The 17,103-nt window shown below is 48.5% G+C and overlaps 1 protein-coding gene across 4 annotated transcripts in view; it reads left to right on the top strand.

Moving 5' to 3' along the window:
• The window catches only part of CLSTN1 (calsyntenin 1), a 170,885-nt gene that overhangs the window by 141,113 nt on the left and 12,669 nt on the right, over window positions 1-17,103 (top strand). For 2 of the 4 annotated variants that reach the window (XM_068238836.1, XM_068238835.1), the window contains 6 exons: window positions 3,504-3,666; window positions 6,287-6,337; window positions 9,517-9,674; window positions 12,217-12,365; window positions 13,610-13,836; window positions 15,235-15,405. In XM_068238836.1, the coding sequence (XP_068094937.1) occupies window positions 3,504-3,666; window positions 6,287-6,337; window positions 9,517-9,674; window positions 12,217-12,365; window positions 13,610-13,836; window positions 15,235-15,405 (919 nt within the window). The remainder of the gene's footprint in view (window positions 1-3,503; window positions 3,667-6,286; window positions 6,338-9,516; window positions 9,675-12,216; window positions 12,366-13,609; window positions 13,837-15,234; window positions 15,406-17,103) is intronic. The other 2 variants (XM_068238837.1, XM_068238839.1) reach the window with 1 other exon arrangement.

The following is a 17,103-nucleotide window of genomic DNA, read 5'->3' as shown; positions in this document are numbered from 1 at the left end:
GTAGCCAGTAATGTGCAGTGGTCACTTGGCTGTATTTAGCTGTAGCCAGTAATGTGCAGTGGTCACTGGGCTGTATTTAGCTGTAGCCAGTAATGTGCAGTGGTCACTGGGCTGTATTTGCTGTAGCCAGTAATGTGCAGTGGTCACTGGGCTGTATTTGCTGTAGTCAGTAATGTGCAGTGGTCACTCGGCTGTATTTAGCTGTAGCCAGTAATGTGCAATGGTCACTCGGCTGTATTTAGCTGTAGCCAGTAATGTGCAGTGGTCACTGGGCTGTATTTGCTGTAGTCAGTAATGTGCAGTGGTCACTCGGCTGTATTTAGCTGTAGCCAGTAATGTGCAGTGGTCACTGGGCTGTATTTGCTGTAGTCAGTAATATGCAGTGGTCACTGGGCTGTATTTGCTGTAGCCAGTAATGTGCAGTGGTCACTCGGCTGTATTTGCTGTAGTCAGTAATGTGCAGTGGTCACTGGGCTGTATTTAGCTGTAGCCAGTAATGTGCAGTGGTCACTGGGTTGTATTTAGCTGTAGCCAGTAATGTGCAGTGGTCACTGGGCTGTATTTGCTGTAGCCAGTAATGTGCAGTGGTCACTGGGCTGTATTTAGCTGTAGCCAGTAATGTGCAGTGGTCACTCGGCTGTATTTGCTATAGTCAGTAATGTGCAGTGGTCACTGGGCTGTATTTGCTGTAGCCAGTAATGTGCAGTGGTCACTCGGCTGTATTTGCTGTAGTCAGTAATGTGCAGTGGTCACTGGGCTGTATTTGCTGTAGCCAGTAATGTGCAGTGGTCACTGGGCTGTATTTGCTGTAGCCAGTAATGTGCAGTGGTCACTCGGCTGTATTTAGCTGTAGCCAGTAATGTGCAATGGTCACTGGGCTGTATTTAGCTGTAGCCAGTAATGTGCAATGGTCACTCGGCTGTATTTAGCTGTAGCCAGTAATGTGCAGTGGTCACTGGGCTGTATTTAGCTGTAGCCAGTAATGTGCAATGGTCACTCGGCTGTATTTAGCTGTAGCCAGTAATGTGCAGTGGTCACTGGGCTGTATTTAGCTGTAGCCAGTAATGTGCAGTGGTCACTGGGCTGTATTTAGCTGTAGCCAGTAATGTGCAGTGGTCACTGGGCTGTATTTGCTGTAGCCAGTAATGTGCTGTGGTCACTGGGCTGTATTTAGCTGTAGCCAGTAATGTGCAGTGGTCACTGGGCTGTATTTGCTGTAGCCAATAATGTGCAGTGGTCACTGAGCTGTATTTGCTGTAGCCAGTAATGTGCAGTGGTCACTGGGCTGTATTTGCTGTAGCCAGTAATGTGCAGTGGTCACTGGGCTGTATTTGCTGTAGCCAGTAATGTGCAGTGGTCACTGGGCTGTATTTGCTGTAGTCAGTAATGTGCAGTGGTCACTGGGCTGTATTTAGCTGTAGCCAGTAATTTGCAGTGGTCACTGGGCTGTATTTAGCTGTAGCCAGTAATGTGCAGTGGTCACTGGGCTGTATTTGCTGTAGCCAGTAATGTGCAGTGGTCACTGGGCTGTATTTGCTGTAGCCAGTAATGTGCAGTGGTCACTGGGCTGTATTTGCTGTAGCCAGTAATGTGCAGTGGTCACTGGGCTGTATTTAGCTGAATTCTCTGCATAAAGCAGCGAGTCTCTCCTGATAGCGGCTTGCCACCCTCATATTGGAGATGTGTCACAATCCAGTGCTAGTATTAATGAGGGCGATACTCTGGTCTGGCAGCCAGCAGCTTCCTCTAAAGGAATCATATTATCCAGCAGAAAGGCAGCTAACAAGCCCAGCACAGTGCGAGCGTTTGGCGGAAGCTGACAGTCAGACGGTGGCCTCTCGGGATCTACAGAGCACAAACCAAGGTCACCTTGTGCGGTAATGACGCCGCTCCGAGGAGGAAGCTCAGACTGACTCATGCTGTTCCAATCTTCTGTCTGCTTATTGTGGCGAACTGCAGCCCTAGCGCTGGTATTACCCACTATTACTGGAAAATAGGGCTGTCACCTGTTACCAAATGCTTTATGTGGCTCTGGTGCCCATAGACTCCAATCTACGTCTGTACACCTACGTCCTTCCATGTTCTAAAAGGGATTTTCTTTTCCTTAACGCACACTTGAAGCGAGAGGGATATGGAGGCTGACCTATTTGTTTCAGTTCAAAAGAGGGAACCAAGCACCACCTTTGGTTCCTGGTTTCTAATAGCTATAGGAGCTGCCATGTTCCCCCCTCCCCTTCTAGCTGCCCATTATCTATCCAGGGGAAGGTGTGAAGATAGCATCTATGACTTCTGCAAACTCTTTGAAGCACAGTGTACAATGTACCCGCCCCTCAGACCTCAGTAGTAGGAGGAAATAGGCTTATAAAACCTTCTGCTAAACTTTTAAATTTAAAAAGAACAGGTAAAATTGAATTTTTTTTGTTAATGAGCCACATTGTTGGTGTGCAAATTAAATGTGCTATTGAGATACCCCTAGGTGCTAAAAATGGTGCTTGGTTTACAGTACTACTTGTCTGGCTGTCCTGCTGGTCCTCTGCCTCTAATACTATTAGCCATAGCCCTGACTGAAGTGTGACTGGATTATCTGCATGCTTGTTTCAGGTGTGTGATTCAGACACTACTGCATCCAAAGAGATCATCAGGACAGCCAGGCAATCTGTATTGTTTAACAGGAAATAAATATGGCAGCCTCCATATCCCTCTCACTTCAGGTGTCCTTTAAGTTACTGAGTAGAGTAGCGTAGAGCTTAAAGGATAATTGCGGGCAAAGAATGTTTTGCAGATGTACTTATCTGTGGCTTCTACCAGCCCCTTAGAATCCTCTGTGTCCCTCGCTGCAGTCCTGCTGTCATCCAGTCTTCTGCTGTCATCCAGTCTTCTGCTGTCCCCTCTTGCCCATGCGTGGGTGCATGCACGTGCAGCTCGCAGCCAGAAGCATTCTGCGCAGACGCAGTCTAAGGTAGCCATTCATCACCTGATGTATGGGCAGATCCAGCATGAGACAGGTCCCCCTCTGATTGCATCTGTTGGGAGAGCGATCTTTTACCTGCCTATACACTGCAAGACAAATAGATTTCAGCATGAAATGTATTGGAAATCTGCCCGCCCCTCAAGTGCTGGGTATCTCCCCTGTCCGCCGGCACGGGTCCGAGCCTTCTCCGGTGTTCAGAGTCACCGTGAGAAAGCCAGGAGTCGCGCCGGCAGACAGGTGAAACGTTACACTGCACACCGGCCGGGGGATATGATATTGAACACTGTTAACACCGCACACCTAATCAAGCACTTATGACCACGATGTTTGCGGAGTTCTGCCATAACGGGACGCCGAGGAGCCTTGCGAGCTTCAGCAGAATGGGAAGTACAGACAGTGCAGTGTACACTGGCAGCTAGTGTGTCTGCTGACCTCTCTGATAATGGTCAGCCATAGACACTGATTATTATTATTGATTATCATTGATGAATAAGCGTGATGATAATGAGTGCGACGCTTTGTGTCCCTGCAGGTGTGTGACAAGGAATGGCATCATTATGTGCTGACTGTGGACTTCCCTACTGTCACCCTGTATGTGGATGGGGCATCCTACGAGCCCACCACAGTGACTGAAGACTACCCCCTCCACCCCACCCAGCTGGACACGCAGCTTGTGGTCGGGGCCTGCTGGCAAGGTAAGCGTTGTCCTGTGCACTGCCTGCTGCTTAACGGTGCCCAGCAATACGGCGAGATTTCCTTCTTCTGAGATCATACAGATCAGATTTTTATGATCGAATTGTACAGAAAATTATGCAGTATGGGGAGAAAAGCTACACGAATGTGTTGGCGCTTTATAAATCAATAATAATAATTCTATAGTAGATTGGAATGCAGAATTTTGTCGTTCGGAATCTCTTTTTCATTAATTATCTTCCATTTACTTCTGGTTCCACAAATCTGATGGAATGATCGAATCTGAGGAAAATGATGTGCTGTTGGTCACCTATAGAGTGTAGGGTATAGGCAGTATACTCAGAGCTTCCTATAGATCCAGAATACACTTACCGGTATGTATTGAGTACAGGGTATAATCAGTATTCTTATATATTTTCCTATAGATCCATGATACACCTATGTATTGCTGTACAATGGAGGGTATAGGCAGTATATTCAGTGTTCTATAGATCCGTTATACCAGGGCTGTGGAGTCGGAAGTCGAGGAGTTGGAGTCGGTGGTTTCATTAACTGAGCAGTTGTTCCGACTCTACAATCCTGCATTATACGCTTGTGTTATTGAGTCCAAATGTAGGTTATATATGCATAGGACATTCTATACCACCATTATAAAGCAGTGTATTCTCGTAGATAGAATATGCATAAAACGTTCCATAGACATGTGACATTTCTGTGCAGAGAGCATGTATCATGTACTCCTAAAACATTGTGTGTTGTTATAAATAACTTGTGTGCTGTTATAGACTACAGAGTGAGTAACGATATATAACATTATATAGATGATGATGTATATAAGCATTATGCCCACATCACAGCACAGACCTAAATAAACTGATAGCTTATTAAGCAGAAGCTCCCAGATGGTATTGTGTTGTGTCAGATGATATCTAAAGCTGTTTATAACATTGTGTGTTCTGAAGTGTCTCAAATCCCGATTAAACTCAGAACTGAATAAGGCAAATTCTAAGAGCAATCCGGTAATGAGCGGTTATAAATGGTGTATAGAGGCGTGAGCTGGGCAGAAGATCTCTTTCGTGTCCCAGATGTGCTCCCACCTGCAGTGCAACATCCCTCCTTTTCTCTGTGGATTCAGCTGGTGGGCGGGCCTATGTGGAATGACCATGTGACACAAAGTAGGAAGAATATTCGCTGCCAGAATACAGTCCAAATGATATTTCTGCATGAGGAGGTGGGGCCTTGTGTTTCACAGGAAGGAGGTGTAAAACCTAATTTCTCCTAACAGGAAATTATAGGATCTAGAAGGTGCACAGCTACACAAAGGATCTTTTCAAGTACAAATAAATGTTTTAGAGTAGTATTTTCTTTATGTAACATCAACTTATTGCGCTTGGAATGTGACTTATTCAGTTTCAGATGGGAATTTGTTTGTATGCGTTGCATTTGTTTTTTGTTTTATGAATTAGAGAAAGTGTTTGTCAGATGTTCCCCATCATGTTGACAATACGGAGCATAGAACACAAAGAAAAAGCTGAGGGCCGTTCATAGTTCTGTCCCTTAGATTTAGGCCCCGTTCACGCGGGCGTTAAATACGGCGTTTGTTGCTTAAGTGCAATGAATGGACATCGCTTTTAAATGACAGTACGGCTTTCCTGTCCGTGTATACGCCATGCTAAATCATGTACCCTTGTTGTGTCCTGAACGCTACATTTGTGCTACTGTGCTCACCACGGTGGTTCAAAACGCGACGCTACACCTGGCCATGGAAGACCATGCCTAACGCTTCTCTGCTTGTTTGCAAATAAGCGTTAAGCATCGGCTAAACGCAAAGCCGTCCAGACGTGAGATGGCGGTTAGGGTGTGGTTGTGTTGTGGAGTAATGGGGGAGGGGTTATAGTGTGAACGTTGCACATTGCCTCCTGCTATGTGCACGGTGTCACCAGAACATACTTATATTGCTGGTGTCAACAATATACCACGGTGTAGCCAGTTCCTGAACTATCCGTGTCTTGCGTGGCACCGATCTTGTTGCTGCTGGTGTCACCAGCACACCGTGGTGTAGACAGTCCCTGGGCTGTCCGTGTCTTGCGTGGCACTGGTCTTGTTGCTGCTGGTGTCACCAGCACACCGTGGTGTAGACAGTCCCTGGACTGTCCGTGTCTTGCGTGGCACTGGTCTTGTTGCTGCTGGTGTCACCAGCACACCGTGGTGTAGACAGTCCCTGGACTGTCCGTGTCTTGCGTGGCACTGGTCTTGTTGCTGCTGGTGTCACCAGCACACCGTGGTGTAGCCAGTCCCTGGACTATCCGTGTCTTGCGTGGCACTGGTCTTGTTGCTGCTGGTGTCACCAGCACACCGTGGTGTAGACAGTCCCTGGAATGTCCGTGTCTTGCGTGGCACTGGTCTTGTTGCTGCTGGTGTCACCAGCACACCGTGGTGTAGCCAGTCCCTGGACTATCCGTGTCTTGCGTGGCACTGGTCTTGTTGCTGCTGGTGTCACCAGCACACCGTGGTGTAGACAGTCCCTGGAATGTCCGTGTCTTGTTGTCTTATCATGTTTTGTCATTGTTACAAATGTCCCTAACCCTGTGGTCACTCTCCTTGTTTGTCCCTCTTCTGCAGAGTATTCAGGAAGTGGAAATGTCACTGAGCCAATGACAGAGAGTGACGCAGGTGGCTGCAGTATTCCCTCCCCATCTTCCTCCTCCTCTTCTGCATTACACAGACATCCCATGCCATCTGCCACTCGCATGACTGCCACTCACTCTCTTCCTGCTCCGCTTGTATGGGGGTGGGGTCTGCTCCTCTTCTCCTATCAGCGGGGGTATGAGAGGCTGACACTCCTCCTCCTCTCTCCATCTCATAACAGCGGGAGGGGCCTAAACACACTAACCTCATCTGCCACATGCAGGGAACACCGGAACGCCTGGCCTCACCCCAGTCTCTTATCTGCTGCCAAATGAGATGGTCAACTTAGTTTGGTTGAAAAAAAACTCACCAGTCCATTAAAGGATACCTTAGCTCTTGTTAATTTTCAAAACGGAGGAGCAGGCATGTGTAGGCAGCAGTCCTCATGCCCTCTGCTCCCCCCGTTCTTCTCCGTTACCTTGTCAAGGCCCCCGAAGCTACTTCTGGGTCGGCCAGGGTCGGTGTGCTACGATCTAGTGGCGATCTTGGCCAACCCGAAAGTAGCTTTGGAGGGCCCTGACAAGGTAATGGAGGTGGACAGAGAAAAACTGCTTCCTACATATGCCTGCTCCCCCCTGGTTTGAAAATGTTTTAACAAGAGCAAAGGTATCTGTTAAAGCAAATCTGTAGTATAATTTTAAAAAAAAAGTCAGATACTTAACTATGGAGAGGGAAGACTGTGGATCCTACAGAGGCTTCCTGTTCCAGCGCTTGGTTCAAATTTGCTGCCTCCGGGAGCCCTTGGAAAGTTTTGGATGCGCTTGCGCCTGAGTGCTTCTGAAAACAGGTGACTCCACACTGAACATACGCGAGAGCACATTCACACATGCGCAGTACGGAAAGGCCTAGCTTCAGAAGCACTCAGGGACGCAAAGGTTTCTGAGGATCCCCGAAGGCTTATTCAACCAACTGGTCTAATATGTGCTACAAGGGGGACAGCAGTGGAAAGAGGGGGCCGGGAGAGAAGAGGGAAGGCTCTATAAGATCTAGAGCCTTTCCCCTCCTTAGGTAAATATTTGCCTTCTTTCCACTTAAGTTTTTCTTTAAAGGGAACCTAAACCGAGACGGATATGGATTTTTCCTTTTAAAATAATACCAGTTGCCTGGCTGCTCTGCTGATCATGTGTAATGCTTTCAGCCACAGGCCCTCAGCAAGCATGCAGATCAGGTGCTTTGACTGAAGTCAGACTGGACTAACTGCATGCTTGTTTCTGGTGTGTGATTTAGCCACTACTGCAGCCAAAGAGATCAGCAGGACTGCCGGGCAACTGGTATAGTTTAAAAGGAAAGATCCAAATCCCTCTCTGTTAAGGTTCCCTTTAAAGGACACCTGAAGTGAGAATTTTATGAAGGCCGCCATATTTATTTCCTTCTAAACCATACCAGTTGCCTGGCTGTCCTGCTGATCTATTTGGCTGCAGTAGTGTGTGAATCACACACCAGAAACAAGCATGCAGCTAATCCAGTCAGATCTGACAATATTGTCAGAAATACTTGATCTGCTGCATGCTTGTTCAGGGTCTATGCCTGAAAGTTTTAGAGGCAGAGGATCAGCAGGACTGCCAGGGAACTGGTATTGTTTAAAAAGATATAAATATGGCAGCCTCCATATCCCTCTCACAACCAGTGTACTTTATGTTCAACCAGGAGAAAAAAACTCCCATTCCTGATCCTCCACATATCCCCGCCGATCCAGCGGAAGGCAAAAATCCTTTCCAGGCTTGGATCAGTTGTACTCCTTCCTGACGCCATGTTTCCCGCTAGGTCTTCTCTGCCCCACAGTTAAAGTACATTTTCACCTTTGTTATTAAAGATTGCCGTAATCATGTCAGTGTTGCACAAATCTTTTTTTTATTTTCATAACCCCTAAATTACATGTTTTCATTCATTTTGCAGTCAGCTCTGTATTATCCCCCCCCCCCCCCCCCACCCACCCCTTCAAAAAAATAAGAAAACTGGCAGCTATAAGCTCAATTTTTTTTATTTATTTTTTTTACCAAACATTGGCATCTGCAATCTTTGTTTTTCTCAACAACAATCTGATGTCACTCTGTAGCATTGATGAGCTGAGCGCCTGCGTCTCCAGTGATAGCCGGTGAAGCCAGGGCTCAGAGTATTCCCATACAGAGGCCGGTACAGGGCGCTGCCATGTTCTGTATCCGATCTACGCCAGATCGAGAACAGGATTGATTTTCAGATCAGTACTGCGCAAAATTGATTCCGTTCTCGATCTGGAGCAGATTGGACATGTCGGAAATGATCGATTCAACTTGTCAATCTGATTAGACACTATGATCACTGATTATCTTCATAGCTGGCAGATGGTTCTGCTCATAGAGAAGGCCTGATACACACAGATCCAATCTTAATTGGCCGATTTTTCCACCTCCATGTAGTATGAAAGCTGACAGATTTTGAATACTATGAACAGATTGTGTAATTAAATATTCATACCACATGGAATTGGTGAAATTGGCCAATCATGATTGGATGTGTGTACACACCTAATCTATAGAAAAAATATTAGTCTTTGAAAACTTGAGGTGCTGGGAATTACTCAACCAAGTCTGTGGAGGAGCAGAGCTGCTCATTTTCATTGAAAATGATTTTTATTTATAGAAGTGCATCGAGACCTCGACATTTACACTCCTGTCTCATGTGGTCCACTAGAAAGTGTCAGTGAGTTGCTAATAATTAATTGCTTGCATGCAAATTAAATGCAAATTGTATACAGCTTGGAATTGGGGCAATCCAAATCATCAGGAAATGCATTTGATTGGATGCGTAGTTTGCATCAAATTTGTATGCGAGTTAGAATTAATTGCCCCACATCGATTATCTCCAGTGAACAGGTGCTTCCTTCCAGAGCTGAGTCATAGAGTAGATGGTCATGCTGCACTCTGCCCACGGAACACACTCACAGCCTCCCAGATCATGAGCTCCAACGCCCAACCACCCAATCCACCCACCTTCACCTGCCGCCTCCAGCACTCATCTGCATGCCCCTCCCCTCTCGTGGTGCCTGGATGTGAGGCCAGCCCACGACTGGGCGCTACTAACCTGCATGCCATACTGTAACCTCTCCTGCAGGAGACCAGCATGCCCGCCCCGCGGCACCCAGGCTGCCGTCACTCACCCGTTGTATCGCTCCTCTCTCCTGCCAGGTGGTGAGCAGCACATGACCCAGTTCTTCCGCGGCAACCTCGCCGGATTAATGATCCGATCCGGCAAACTGGAGAGCAAGAAGGTGATCGATTGCCTGTACACCTGCAAAGAGGGGCTGGAGTTCCCACCAGCAGAGGGCGTTGGGAAGGGCGTGAAGGTAAGAGGAGGCAAGGTTTACTTACACATATACACAGTCTGAGACGTGTTCTGCATTCACACCTTGGAAGAATTGTTGTATGAAATGATTGTTTGGGGTGACAGTTTAGAAGGAATTGTGGTACGGTCATGTTGATTGGCTCTCTGCTGAGCAGCCTGTTGTGTTCTACAGAAAGGGAAGGGGGGAATAACAAGTATGAGGTGCCCTGCTGTGGTAAGTTTAACAGATGAACAGGAGCGTCACTCGTTACTGATCTGGCAGAATCAATCACTGACTGCGATGTCGGCAACATCCACGGACGCCATTTCTAGCACGAGATGATCACAGGCTGCTGTTCCTGGCGATGGCGGTGTAAGGTGCATACGTGACTGGAGAGCAGAGGATTTGCTTGCAGGATAAATGAGGTGGATGCAGAAGCAGCTTTTCTGATTCTTTGCCTCGCCTCTTATGTCTCTTCTATAAAGCTGCCCATCAGACATACAATTTAGATAAAACGATCTTCATTAAAGTGAACCAGAGACGAAGCACCCTCATGTATTTTACCATATAGATCAGTGGGAACATTAGAGAAAACACCCACCCTGCTTTCTGTTTCATTCTGCACTGCACAGCTTGCTTCCAATCAGCCCTGATAAAATCCCTGACTGAGCATTCAGTCTGGCTTTGCTATAATGACTCAGCTATAATGATTCCTGAGCAGAGCCAGCAGGGGGCAGGCTTGTACTTGAAAAGACATGAGAGAACACAGACTGAGCTATAAATATTCCTGAACAAAGCCAGACTGAATGCTCAGTCTGGGATTTTATCAGGGCTGATTAGAAGCAAGCTGTGCAGTGCAGAATGAAACAGAAAGCAAGGTAGGTGTTTTCTCTAATGTTCCCACTGATATATATGGACAAAATACACGAGGGTGTTTCGTCTCTGGTTCCCTTTAAGGCTCATACTCACGTGCAACTTTTCTGCCTAACTATTGTCCATACTTGGTCTCCTGGACAATAGTTGGGCATGTGAACGTGTGGCAGAGGACTAGACCAGCAACTGATAAGATGGTTTGCCTGATCTAACATACAGTTCTACTCCCCCAACTGTTGGGCTGATATCGCGCGGTTGGTCGTGTGTGTGTACAAGTCGTTTGAACACGGCCATGTCATGCAATCCATTCTTCCACTTGAGTGCGCAGCATACAATTAATATACAATTAATTTGGTCATTCAGTTGGTTGGTGCCCGGAAAATACAAGTCATGCAGTCACTCGGTCATGTTGTCGGGTTGGTCGTGCGGAAACTTTGCACATGTGTGCGAGCCTTTAATCTTTATTTTTATTCCCATCTAGTAGCAAGTACACACATTGTTTTTTCATTTATTTACTCATTTTATCTGAGAGATGCTCTGAGGGTGCGTACACACCTTTGACTGACGTCACCTGGGGGGGGGGCGGGACCGGACGATGTATGTGTGATGTCACCTGGGGGGGGGGACCAGACGATGTATGTGTGATGTCACCTGGGGGGGGGGGGGGGGGGAACACCGGACGATGTATGTGGGATGTCACCTGGGGGGGGGGGGGGGGGGGGGGAACACCGGACGATGTGTGTGTGATGTCACCTGGGGGGGCGGGACCAGACGATGTATGTGTGATGTCACCTGGGGGGCGGGACCAGACGATGTATGTGTGATGTCACCTGGGGGGGGGGGGACACCGGACGATGTATGTGGGATGTCACATGCCCCATGTGGTACACATCCCACACAGTGAGGCTCACAGACACGGGGGTGATGGTGGATAAGGCTGGTAGTTGTGCCAGTGCGACAGGAAGGAATTTACACGGCATGGGCACCAGGGGGGGGGACATGTTACATTTGGTTGGTGGCGTTGCTAGGCCGACCCTGGATATCAGGAATCAGGAAGGTGGTGTTTGGACAGGTAACAGATCCCTCTGGCTAGGTCAACACTTAGGAGAAGCGCAAACGTTGCGGAAACTGCTGCGTCTTTGCCGCTATTGGAAGTCTATGGGCTGCAGATCATATGAGTTTTCACTGCCTGCGTTTTCAAAAATGCTGGTTTTGCTGCATAATCTTCAAAAACGCACATAATGAAAGTCAATGGAAACGTAATGGTATGCGTTTTACATGCGTTTTTTCTATACATTTTTGTACAAAAAAAAATTTGTGATGTATTTCCACTTCCTGTTGTCTTCCTAGTAATTTGCATAAAACGCAATTAAAAAAACACATGAAAAACGCATTGTATATTCAAACCACAAAGTCATTAAAACACTTGAAACTAGCATCTGCAGTTAAGAAAAACGCTAATGCAAACACATCAAAACATCAATAAAAACGCACACAACATAAATGTTGTGTGCAGCCAGCCTCTGTGATCAGAGAGATGTATGGGCCCTTTGAACGGCGAAGTCTGTACAGCTGTGAAGAAGTGGGATTATTACGAGATAATTTACTGACGTGCTCTGCAGTGTTATTCGATGTTTGACTTCCTCAGGATCACCGATTGACAAATGCCGGTTTTCTTTTCCCCCGACAGATCTCTTTAAGCCCCAGCCAGTCCATGCTGACCCTGGAGGGAGATGACATTGACCGCTTCGATCAGGCCATGCAGCACGTCTCCTACCTGAACTCCCGCCAGTTCCCCACCCCCGGCATCCGACGTCTGAAGATCAGCACCACCGTCAAGTATGTGCGACACTTCCCGAAATCCTGACAATAGAGTATAACCGCTGTACTTCTCACCGGGTGCAAACACAGGAGTCTGCTGCAACGTAGCCCTCACTGCCGAGACACTATACAACACAACTGCAACTGCACAGCTCCAAATACCAGAGCTCTCCATAGGAAAGAGCAAACTGATCTTTCCCCCAAGGCGGGTCCTGCATCTCACTGTCTCTTAAAGTGTATCCGAGGTGACATGAGATAAACATGTATGTACAGTGCAATGCATATTCATAACCAAGCTGGTTTTCTTTTTTTATTTTGCTACCATAAAGAGTTGATTTCTAGGCATGGAAGTGACAGCTTCAGTCTTGTCGGTAATATAGTAAACATCACTGATAAGCAAAGTACAGCCATAAAAGTTTTCCTGGCAAAATTCAACTTCTGAGGGCAGAGGAGAGATAGAAAAAGGACAATAGTTTATGTATTTTAATTTAGAGACACTTAATAGACTGCCACTGAGCAGAGACAATAAAACGTCTACTTTGTAAATGTAGGACACTGATGTTCACTGTCGCTAAATGTGATCAGTATTGCACCGGAGTGTGAGGCAGGCGCCAGGTATAGCCGTATAAAGGGACAACTACTTGTATTTGCATTGCATTGTGAGGACGAGCTCTGATTGAACTGTCCTGGGATTTGGGCCGCTTGCTGCACTTTGCATAGAATCCAAACTGAAGCTCTGGAGAGGGAAGCCTATGGATCCTAATAAGCCTTCCCTTACTGTCCTCTGCTGCTGCCCGGGACCCTCCAGCTGATCGGAGCCACGATCACCTTCTGGCACAAGGTCAGGCATGCTTGCACAGCAGCACGGAGCCACTTGTGTTCCAGCTTACTGCAGAGGCGTGGCTGTGCTGCACCTGTATGGCCACACCTTCACAGCAAGGCGGAGCACAAGCTTGAAGGGGAGCGCCGCCCACATCTGATTATCAACAAGCCCTTGATAATCTTTGGAGGGTCTGCGAGTGGCAACAAAGCATGGGAGAAAGCCATGGAAAGCTTCATTAGGGTACAGAGGCTTCCCTCTGCTTAGGTAAGTATGTGATTTGGTACCCGAGTGTCGGCTCAGGTGCACTTTAAAAATACCTAAAGTTCCTTACATTTCATCAGTTTCACTGCTAAGAAATCAGTGGAGTTTTACTCTTCTGCATTTACAATACAAACCCCAGTTTTTGGTTAAGTTGTGACCCTTCCGTGTGCCATTTCAGGTGCTTCAATGAGGAGACGTGTATCACGGTGCCAGATGTGGAGGGCTATGTTATGGTGCTGCAGCCCGAGGAGCCCAAGATCAGCCTGAGCGGCATCGACCATTTCGCACGCGCAGCCTCAGAGTTTGAGAGCACAGAGGGCGTGTCTCTGTTCCCAGAGCTGCATATCATTAGCACCATCACCCGGGAGGTGGAGCCAGAGGGGGAGGGAGATGAGGACCCGACGGGTGAGTTTTCTATGATTTATATACAATCTGAGCGTCTCCTATGGCACTGTACATTGTAGAAACTAACATGGGTGCATAAAAATACAAAGATTGCTACATAACTGCTGGTTCAGTCTGATGACTGCCGGCGACCATCTTCATTGTCTATCGCCAGGGTCCCCACGTCCCACGTTTAGGTGATTGGAAGCGTTTATCTCAATGCGTTTACCATCAATCGCGTAAACGCCGCAGTCAGTCGACTTTCCCAAGATGCTGCATGAAGCTTCCTGCGTCAGTTTCTGTATCCCTTTGCATCTCCTTTGCATGTTTGTTTAAAGTGAATGGGAATCAAAAGAAAAAATAATAATAATAAGAAGGCTCTGGGTCCTATAGAGTCTTCCCGCTCCTCTCCTGGTCCCCACATTCTAGCGCTGGCTCCTCCGGTAGCGGTATTCAACCAATTAAGTTTAATACTGCTCTCTCTACCGCAAAGGAGGGCTTTGGAAGTCTTCGGAAGCCAGAGTGCTCCAGAAGACTGGCCGCTCCACACTGCGCACTGCTTTCTCTAGCCCAGTATGGAGCTTTCTGTATTTGGGACTCAGCTCCTGAAGACTTCCGAAGTCCCCTGCGGTGAGGGAATCAAACAGAGGAGCTGCCGCTGCTACGAGGGCACCGGGAGAGAAACGGGAAGGCTCTATAGAGCCCAAAGCCTTCTATCTCCTTAGGTAAGTATCTGGTTTAGGTACCGTTTTTGTACGATTCCCAATTACTTTAAGGAAATGTGATACTGTAGAGTCTGTTATCCGGCACTGACTGGGATCAGCTGATGCCAGATAAGTGTGCTTTCTGGTTGCTTGAAACTCAATGGTAAAGATAGGCCCAGCTAATACAGTACTATACCCCCCACTATATACACACCATGAACTCTGTATTCAATGTTAAAATATAGTAATTGAATGTATAATAACCCTGGGGGAGCCGAGGAGCCCAATCTGTAAGCACAGCAGAGCCCACTAACGGCTTAAGAAGTTGGCCTTCACCAGTGTGAATACTGCCAGCGATTAGTGCTGGTTGGCTGAGACTGCTGGTTAGTTGAGTTCCAGATAACCAGGACTCTGTATATATTTATACAGTTCCAGTAGTAGTAGTTATAATAATAACTGGATTGGATTGGTAGCACAGAATTGCAGATCTCTGTCTCCCGATGTTTCCTGGACTCTCCCCTTTCCATAGAATCTACAAGCTGGGCTGTTGCGTGCAGTCTCTGTATTTCTCTGACGATCCGTATAGCTGTATGCACTATGTATTGTCTGTTGTATAAAGTTGACTTTTTCAGCAGGGGTCCTAAGCTCACATCTAGTATATTTACATATGTGGCGTGGAGCTCATCACATTTATAACTGCTCTCTCCTCCGTCAGTACAAGAGTCTCTGGTGTCAGAGGAGATCATGCACAACCTGGACAGCTGTGAGGTCGGTGTGGTCGGAGAAGACCTGAATCCTGATCAGGAGAGCCTCCAGCTGGATCTGACTCACTTGCAGCAGAAGGGGATGGAGATGGCCAGTTCCAACCGAGGACTCGTCATCACAGGTCAGTCTGAGCTCAGCGGCTGTTATGTGGTCAGGGATGCGGCAGCAGATGTGCAGGAATATGTCAGCAGGGGGCTGGGCCAGGGGTGGGTCAGTGGGGGGGCTGGGCAGGGATATGTCAGCGGGGGGCTGTGCCAGGGATGCGGCAGCAGGGGGCTTGGCCAGGGTTGCGGCAGCAGGGGTTGGGCCAGGGATTCGGCCGGGGGGCTGGGCCGGGATGTGGCAGCAAGGAGCTGGGCAGGGATGTGGCAGCAGGGGGCTGGGCAGGGGCACGTCTGCAGGGGGCTGGGCCAGGGACACATCTGCAGCTGGGCCAGGGACACGTCTGCAGGGGGCTGGGCCAGGGACACGTCTGCAGGGGGCTGGGCCAGGGACACGTCTGCAGGGGGCTGGGCCAGGGACACGTCTGCAAGGAGCTGGGCCAGGGACACGTCTGCGAGGAGCTGGGCCAGGGACACGTTTGCAGGGGGCTGGGCCAGGGATAAGTCAAGAGGGAGCTGTGTGGGGAGGGCAAACCGCAGTCTGTGGGTTGGGCTGATTGCTGATTGGGGGTGTGTGTGTGTGTGTGTGGGGGGGGGATCTTTAATGTAGATGCCGGGGTCAGTCTTCCTGTAGTTTGGTGCGGAGAATGTGCCGGGATCAGTCTTCCTGTAGTTTGGAGCTTTGACTGTGCCGGGATCAGTCTTCCTGTAGTTTGGAGCTGTGACTGTGCCGGGGTCAGTCTTCCTGTATTTTGGAGCTGTGACTGTGCCGGGATCAGTCTTCCTGTAGTTTGGAGCTTTGACTGTGCCGGGGTCAGTCTTCCTGTATTTTGGAGCTGTGACTGTGCCGGGGTCAGTCTTCCTGTAGTTTGGCGCTGTGACTGCCGGGCTCAGTCTTCCTGTAGTTTGGAGCTTTGACTGTGCCGGGATCAGTCTTCCTGTATTTTGGCGCTGTGACTGTGCCGGGCTCAGTCTTCCTGTAGTTTGGAGCGGTGACTGTGCCGGGGTCAGTCTTCCTGTAGTTTGGAGCTGTGACTGTGCCGGGATCAGTCTTCCTGTAGTTTGGAGCTTTGACTGTGCCGGGATCAGTCTTCCTGTAGTTTGGAGCTTTGACTGTGCCGGGATCAGTCTTCCTGTAGTTTGGAGCTGTGACTGTGCCGGGATCAGTCTTCCTGTAGTTTGGAGCAGTGACTGTGCCGGGGTCAGTCTTCCTGTAGTTTGGAGCGGTGACTGTGCCGGGATCAGTCTTCCTGTAGTTTGGAGCGGTGACTGTGCCGGGGTCAGTCTTCCTGTAGTTTGGAGCGGTGACTGTGCTGAGATCAGTCTTCCTGTAGTTTGGAGCTGTGACTGTGCCGGGATCAGTCTTCCTGTAGTTTGGAGCAGTGACTGTGCCGGGGTCAGTCTTCCTGTAGTTTGGAGCTGTGACTGTGCTGGGGTCAGTCTTCCTGTAGTTTGGAGCGGTGACTGTGCCGGGGTCAGTCTTCCTGTAGTTTGGATCTGTGACTGTGCTGGGCTCAGTCTTCCTGTAGTTTGGCGCTGTGACTGTGCCGGGGTCAGTCTTCCTGTAGTTTGGAGCAGTGACTGTGCTGGGCTCAGTCTTCCTGTAGTTTGGTGCGGAGAATGTGCTGGGCTCAGTCTTCCTGTAGTTTGGAGCGGTGACTGTGCCGGGGTCAGTCTTCCTGTAGTTTGGAGCTGTGACTGTGCTGGGCTCAGTCTTC

Source organism: Hyperolius riggenbachi, chromosome 6 (genome assembly GCF_040937935.1).
Source record: "Hyperolius riggenbachi isolate aHypRig1 chromosome 6, aHypRig1.pri, whole genome shotgun sequence".
NCBI classification, from domain to species: Eukaryota; Metazoa; Chordata; class Amphibia; order Anura; family Hyperoliidae; genus Hyperolius; species Hyperolius riggenbachi.
Note: the sequence above shows the minus strand (reverse complement) of the source record. Positions and strands in the feature narration are given on the sequence as shown.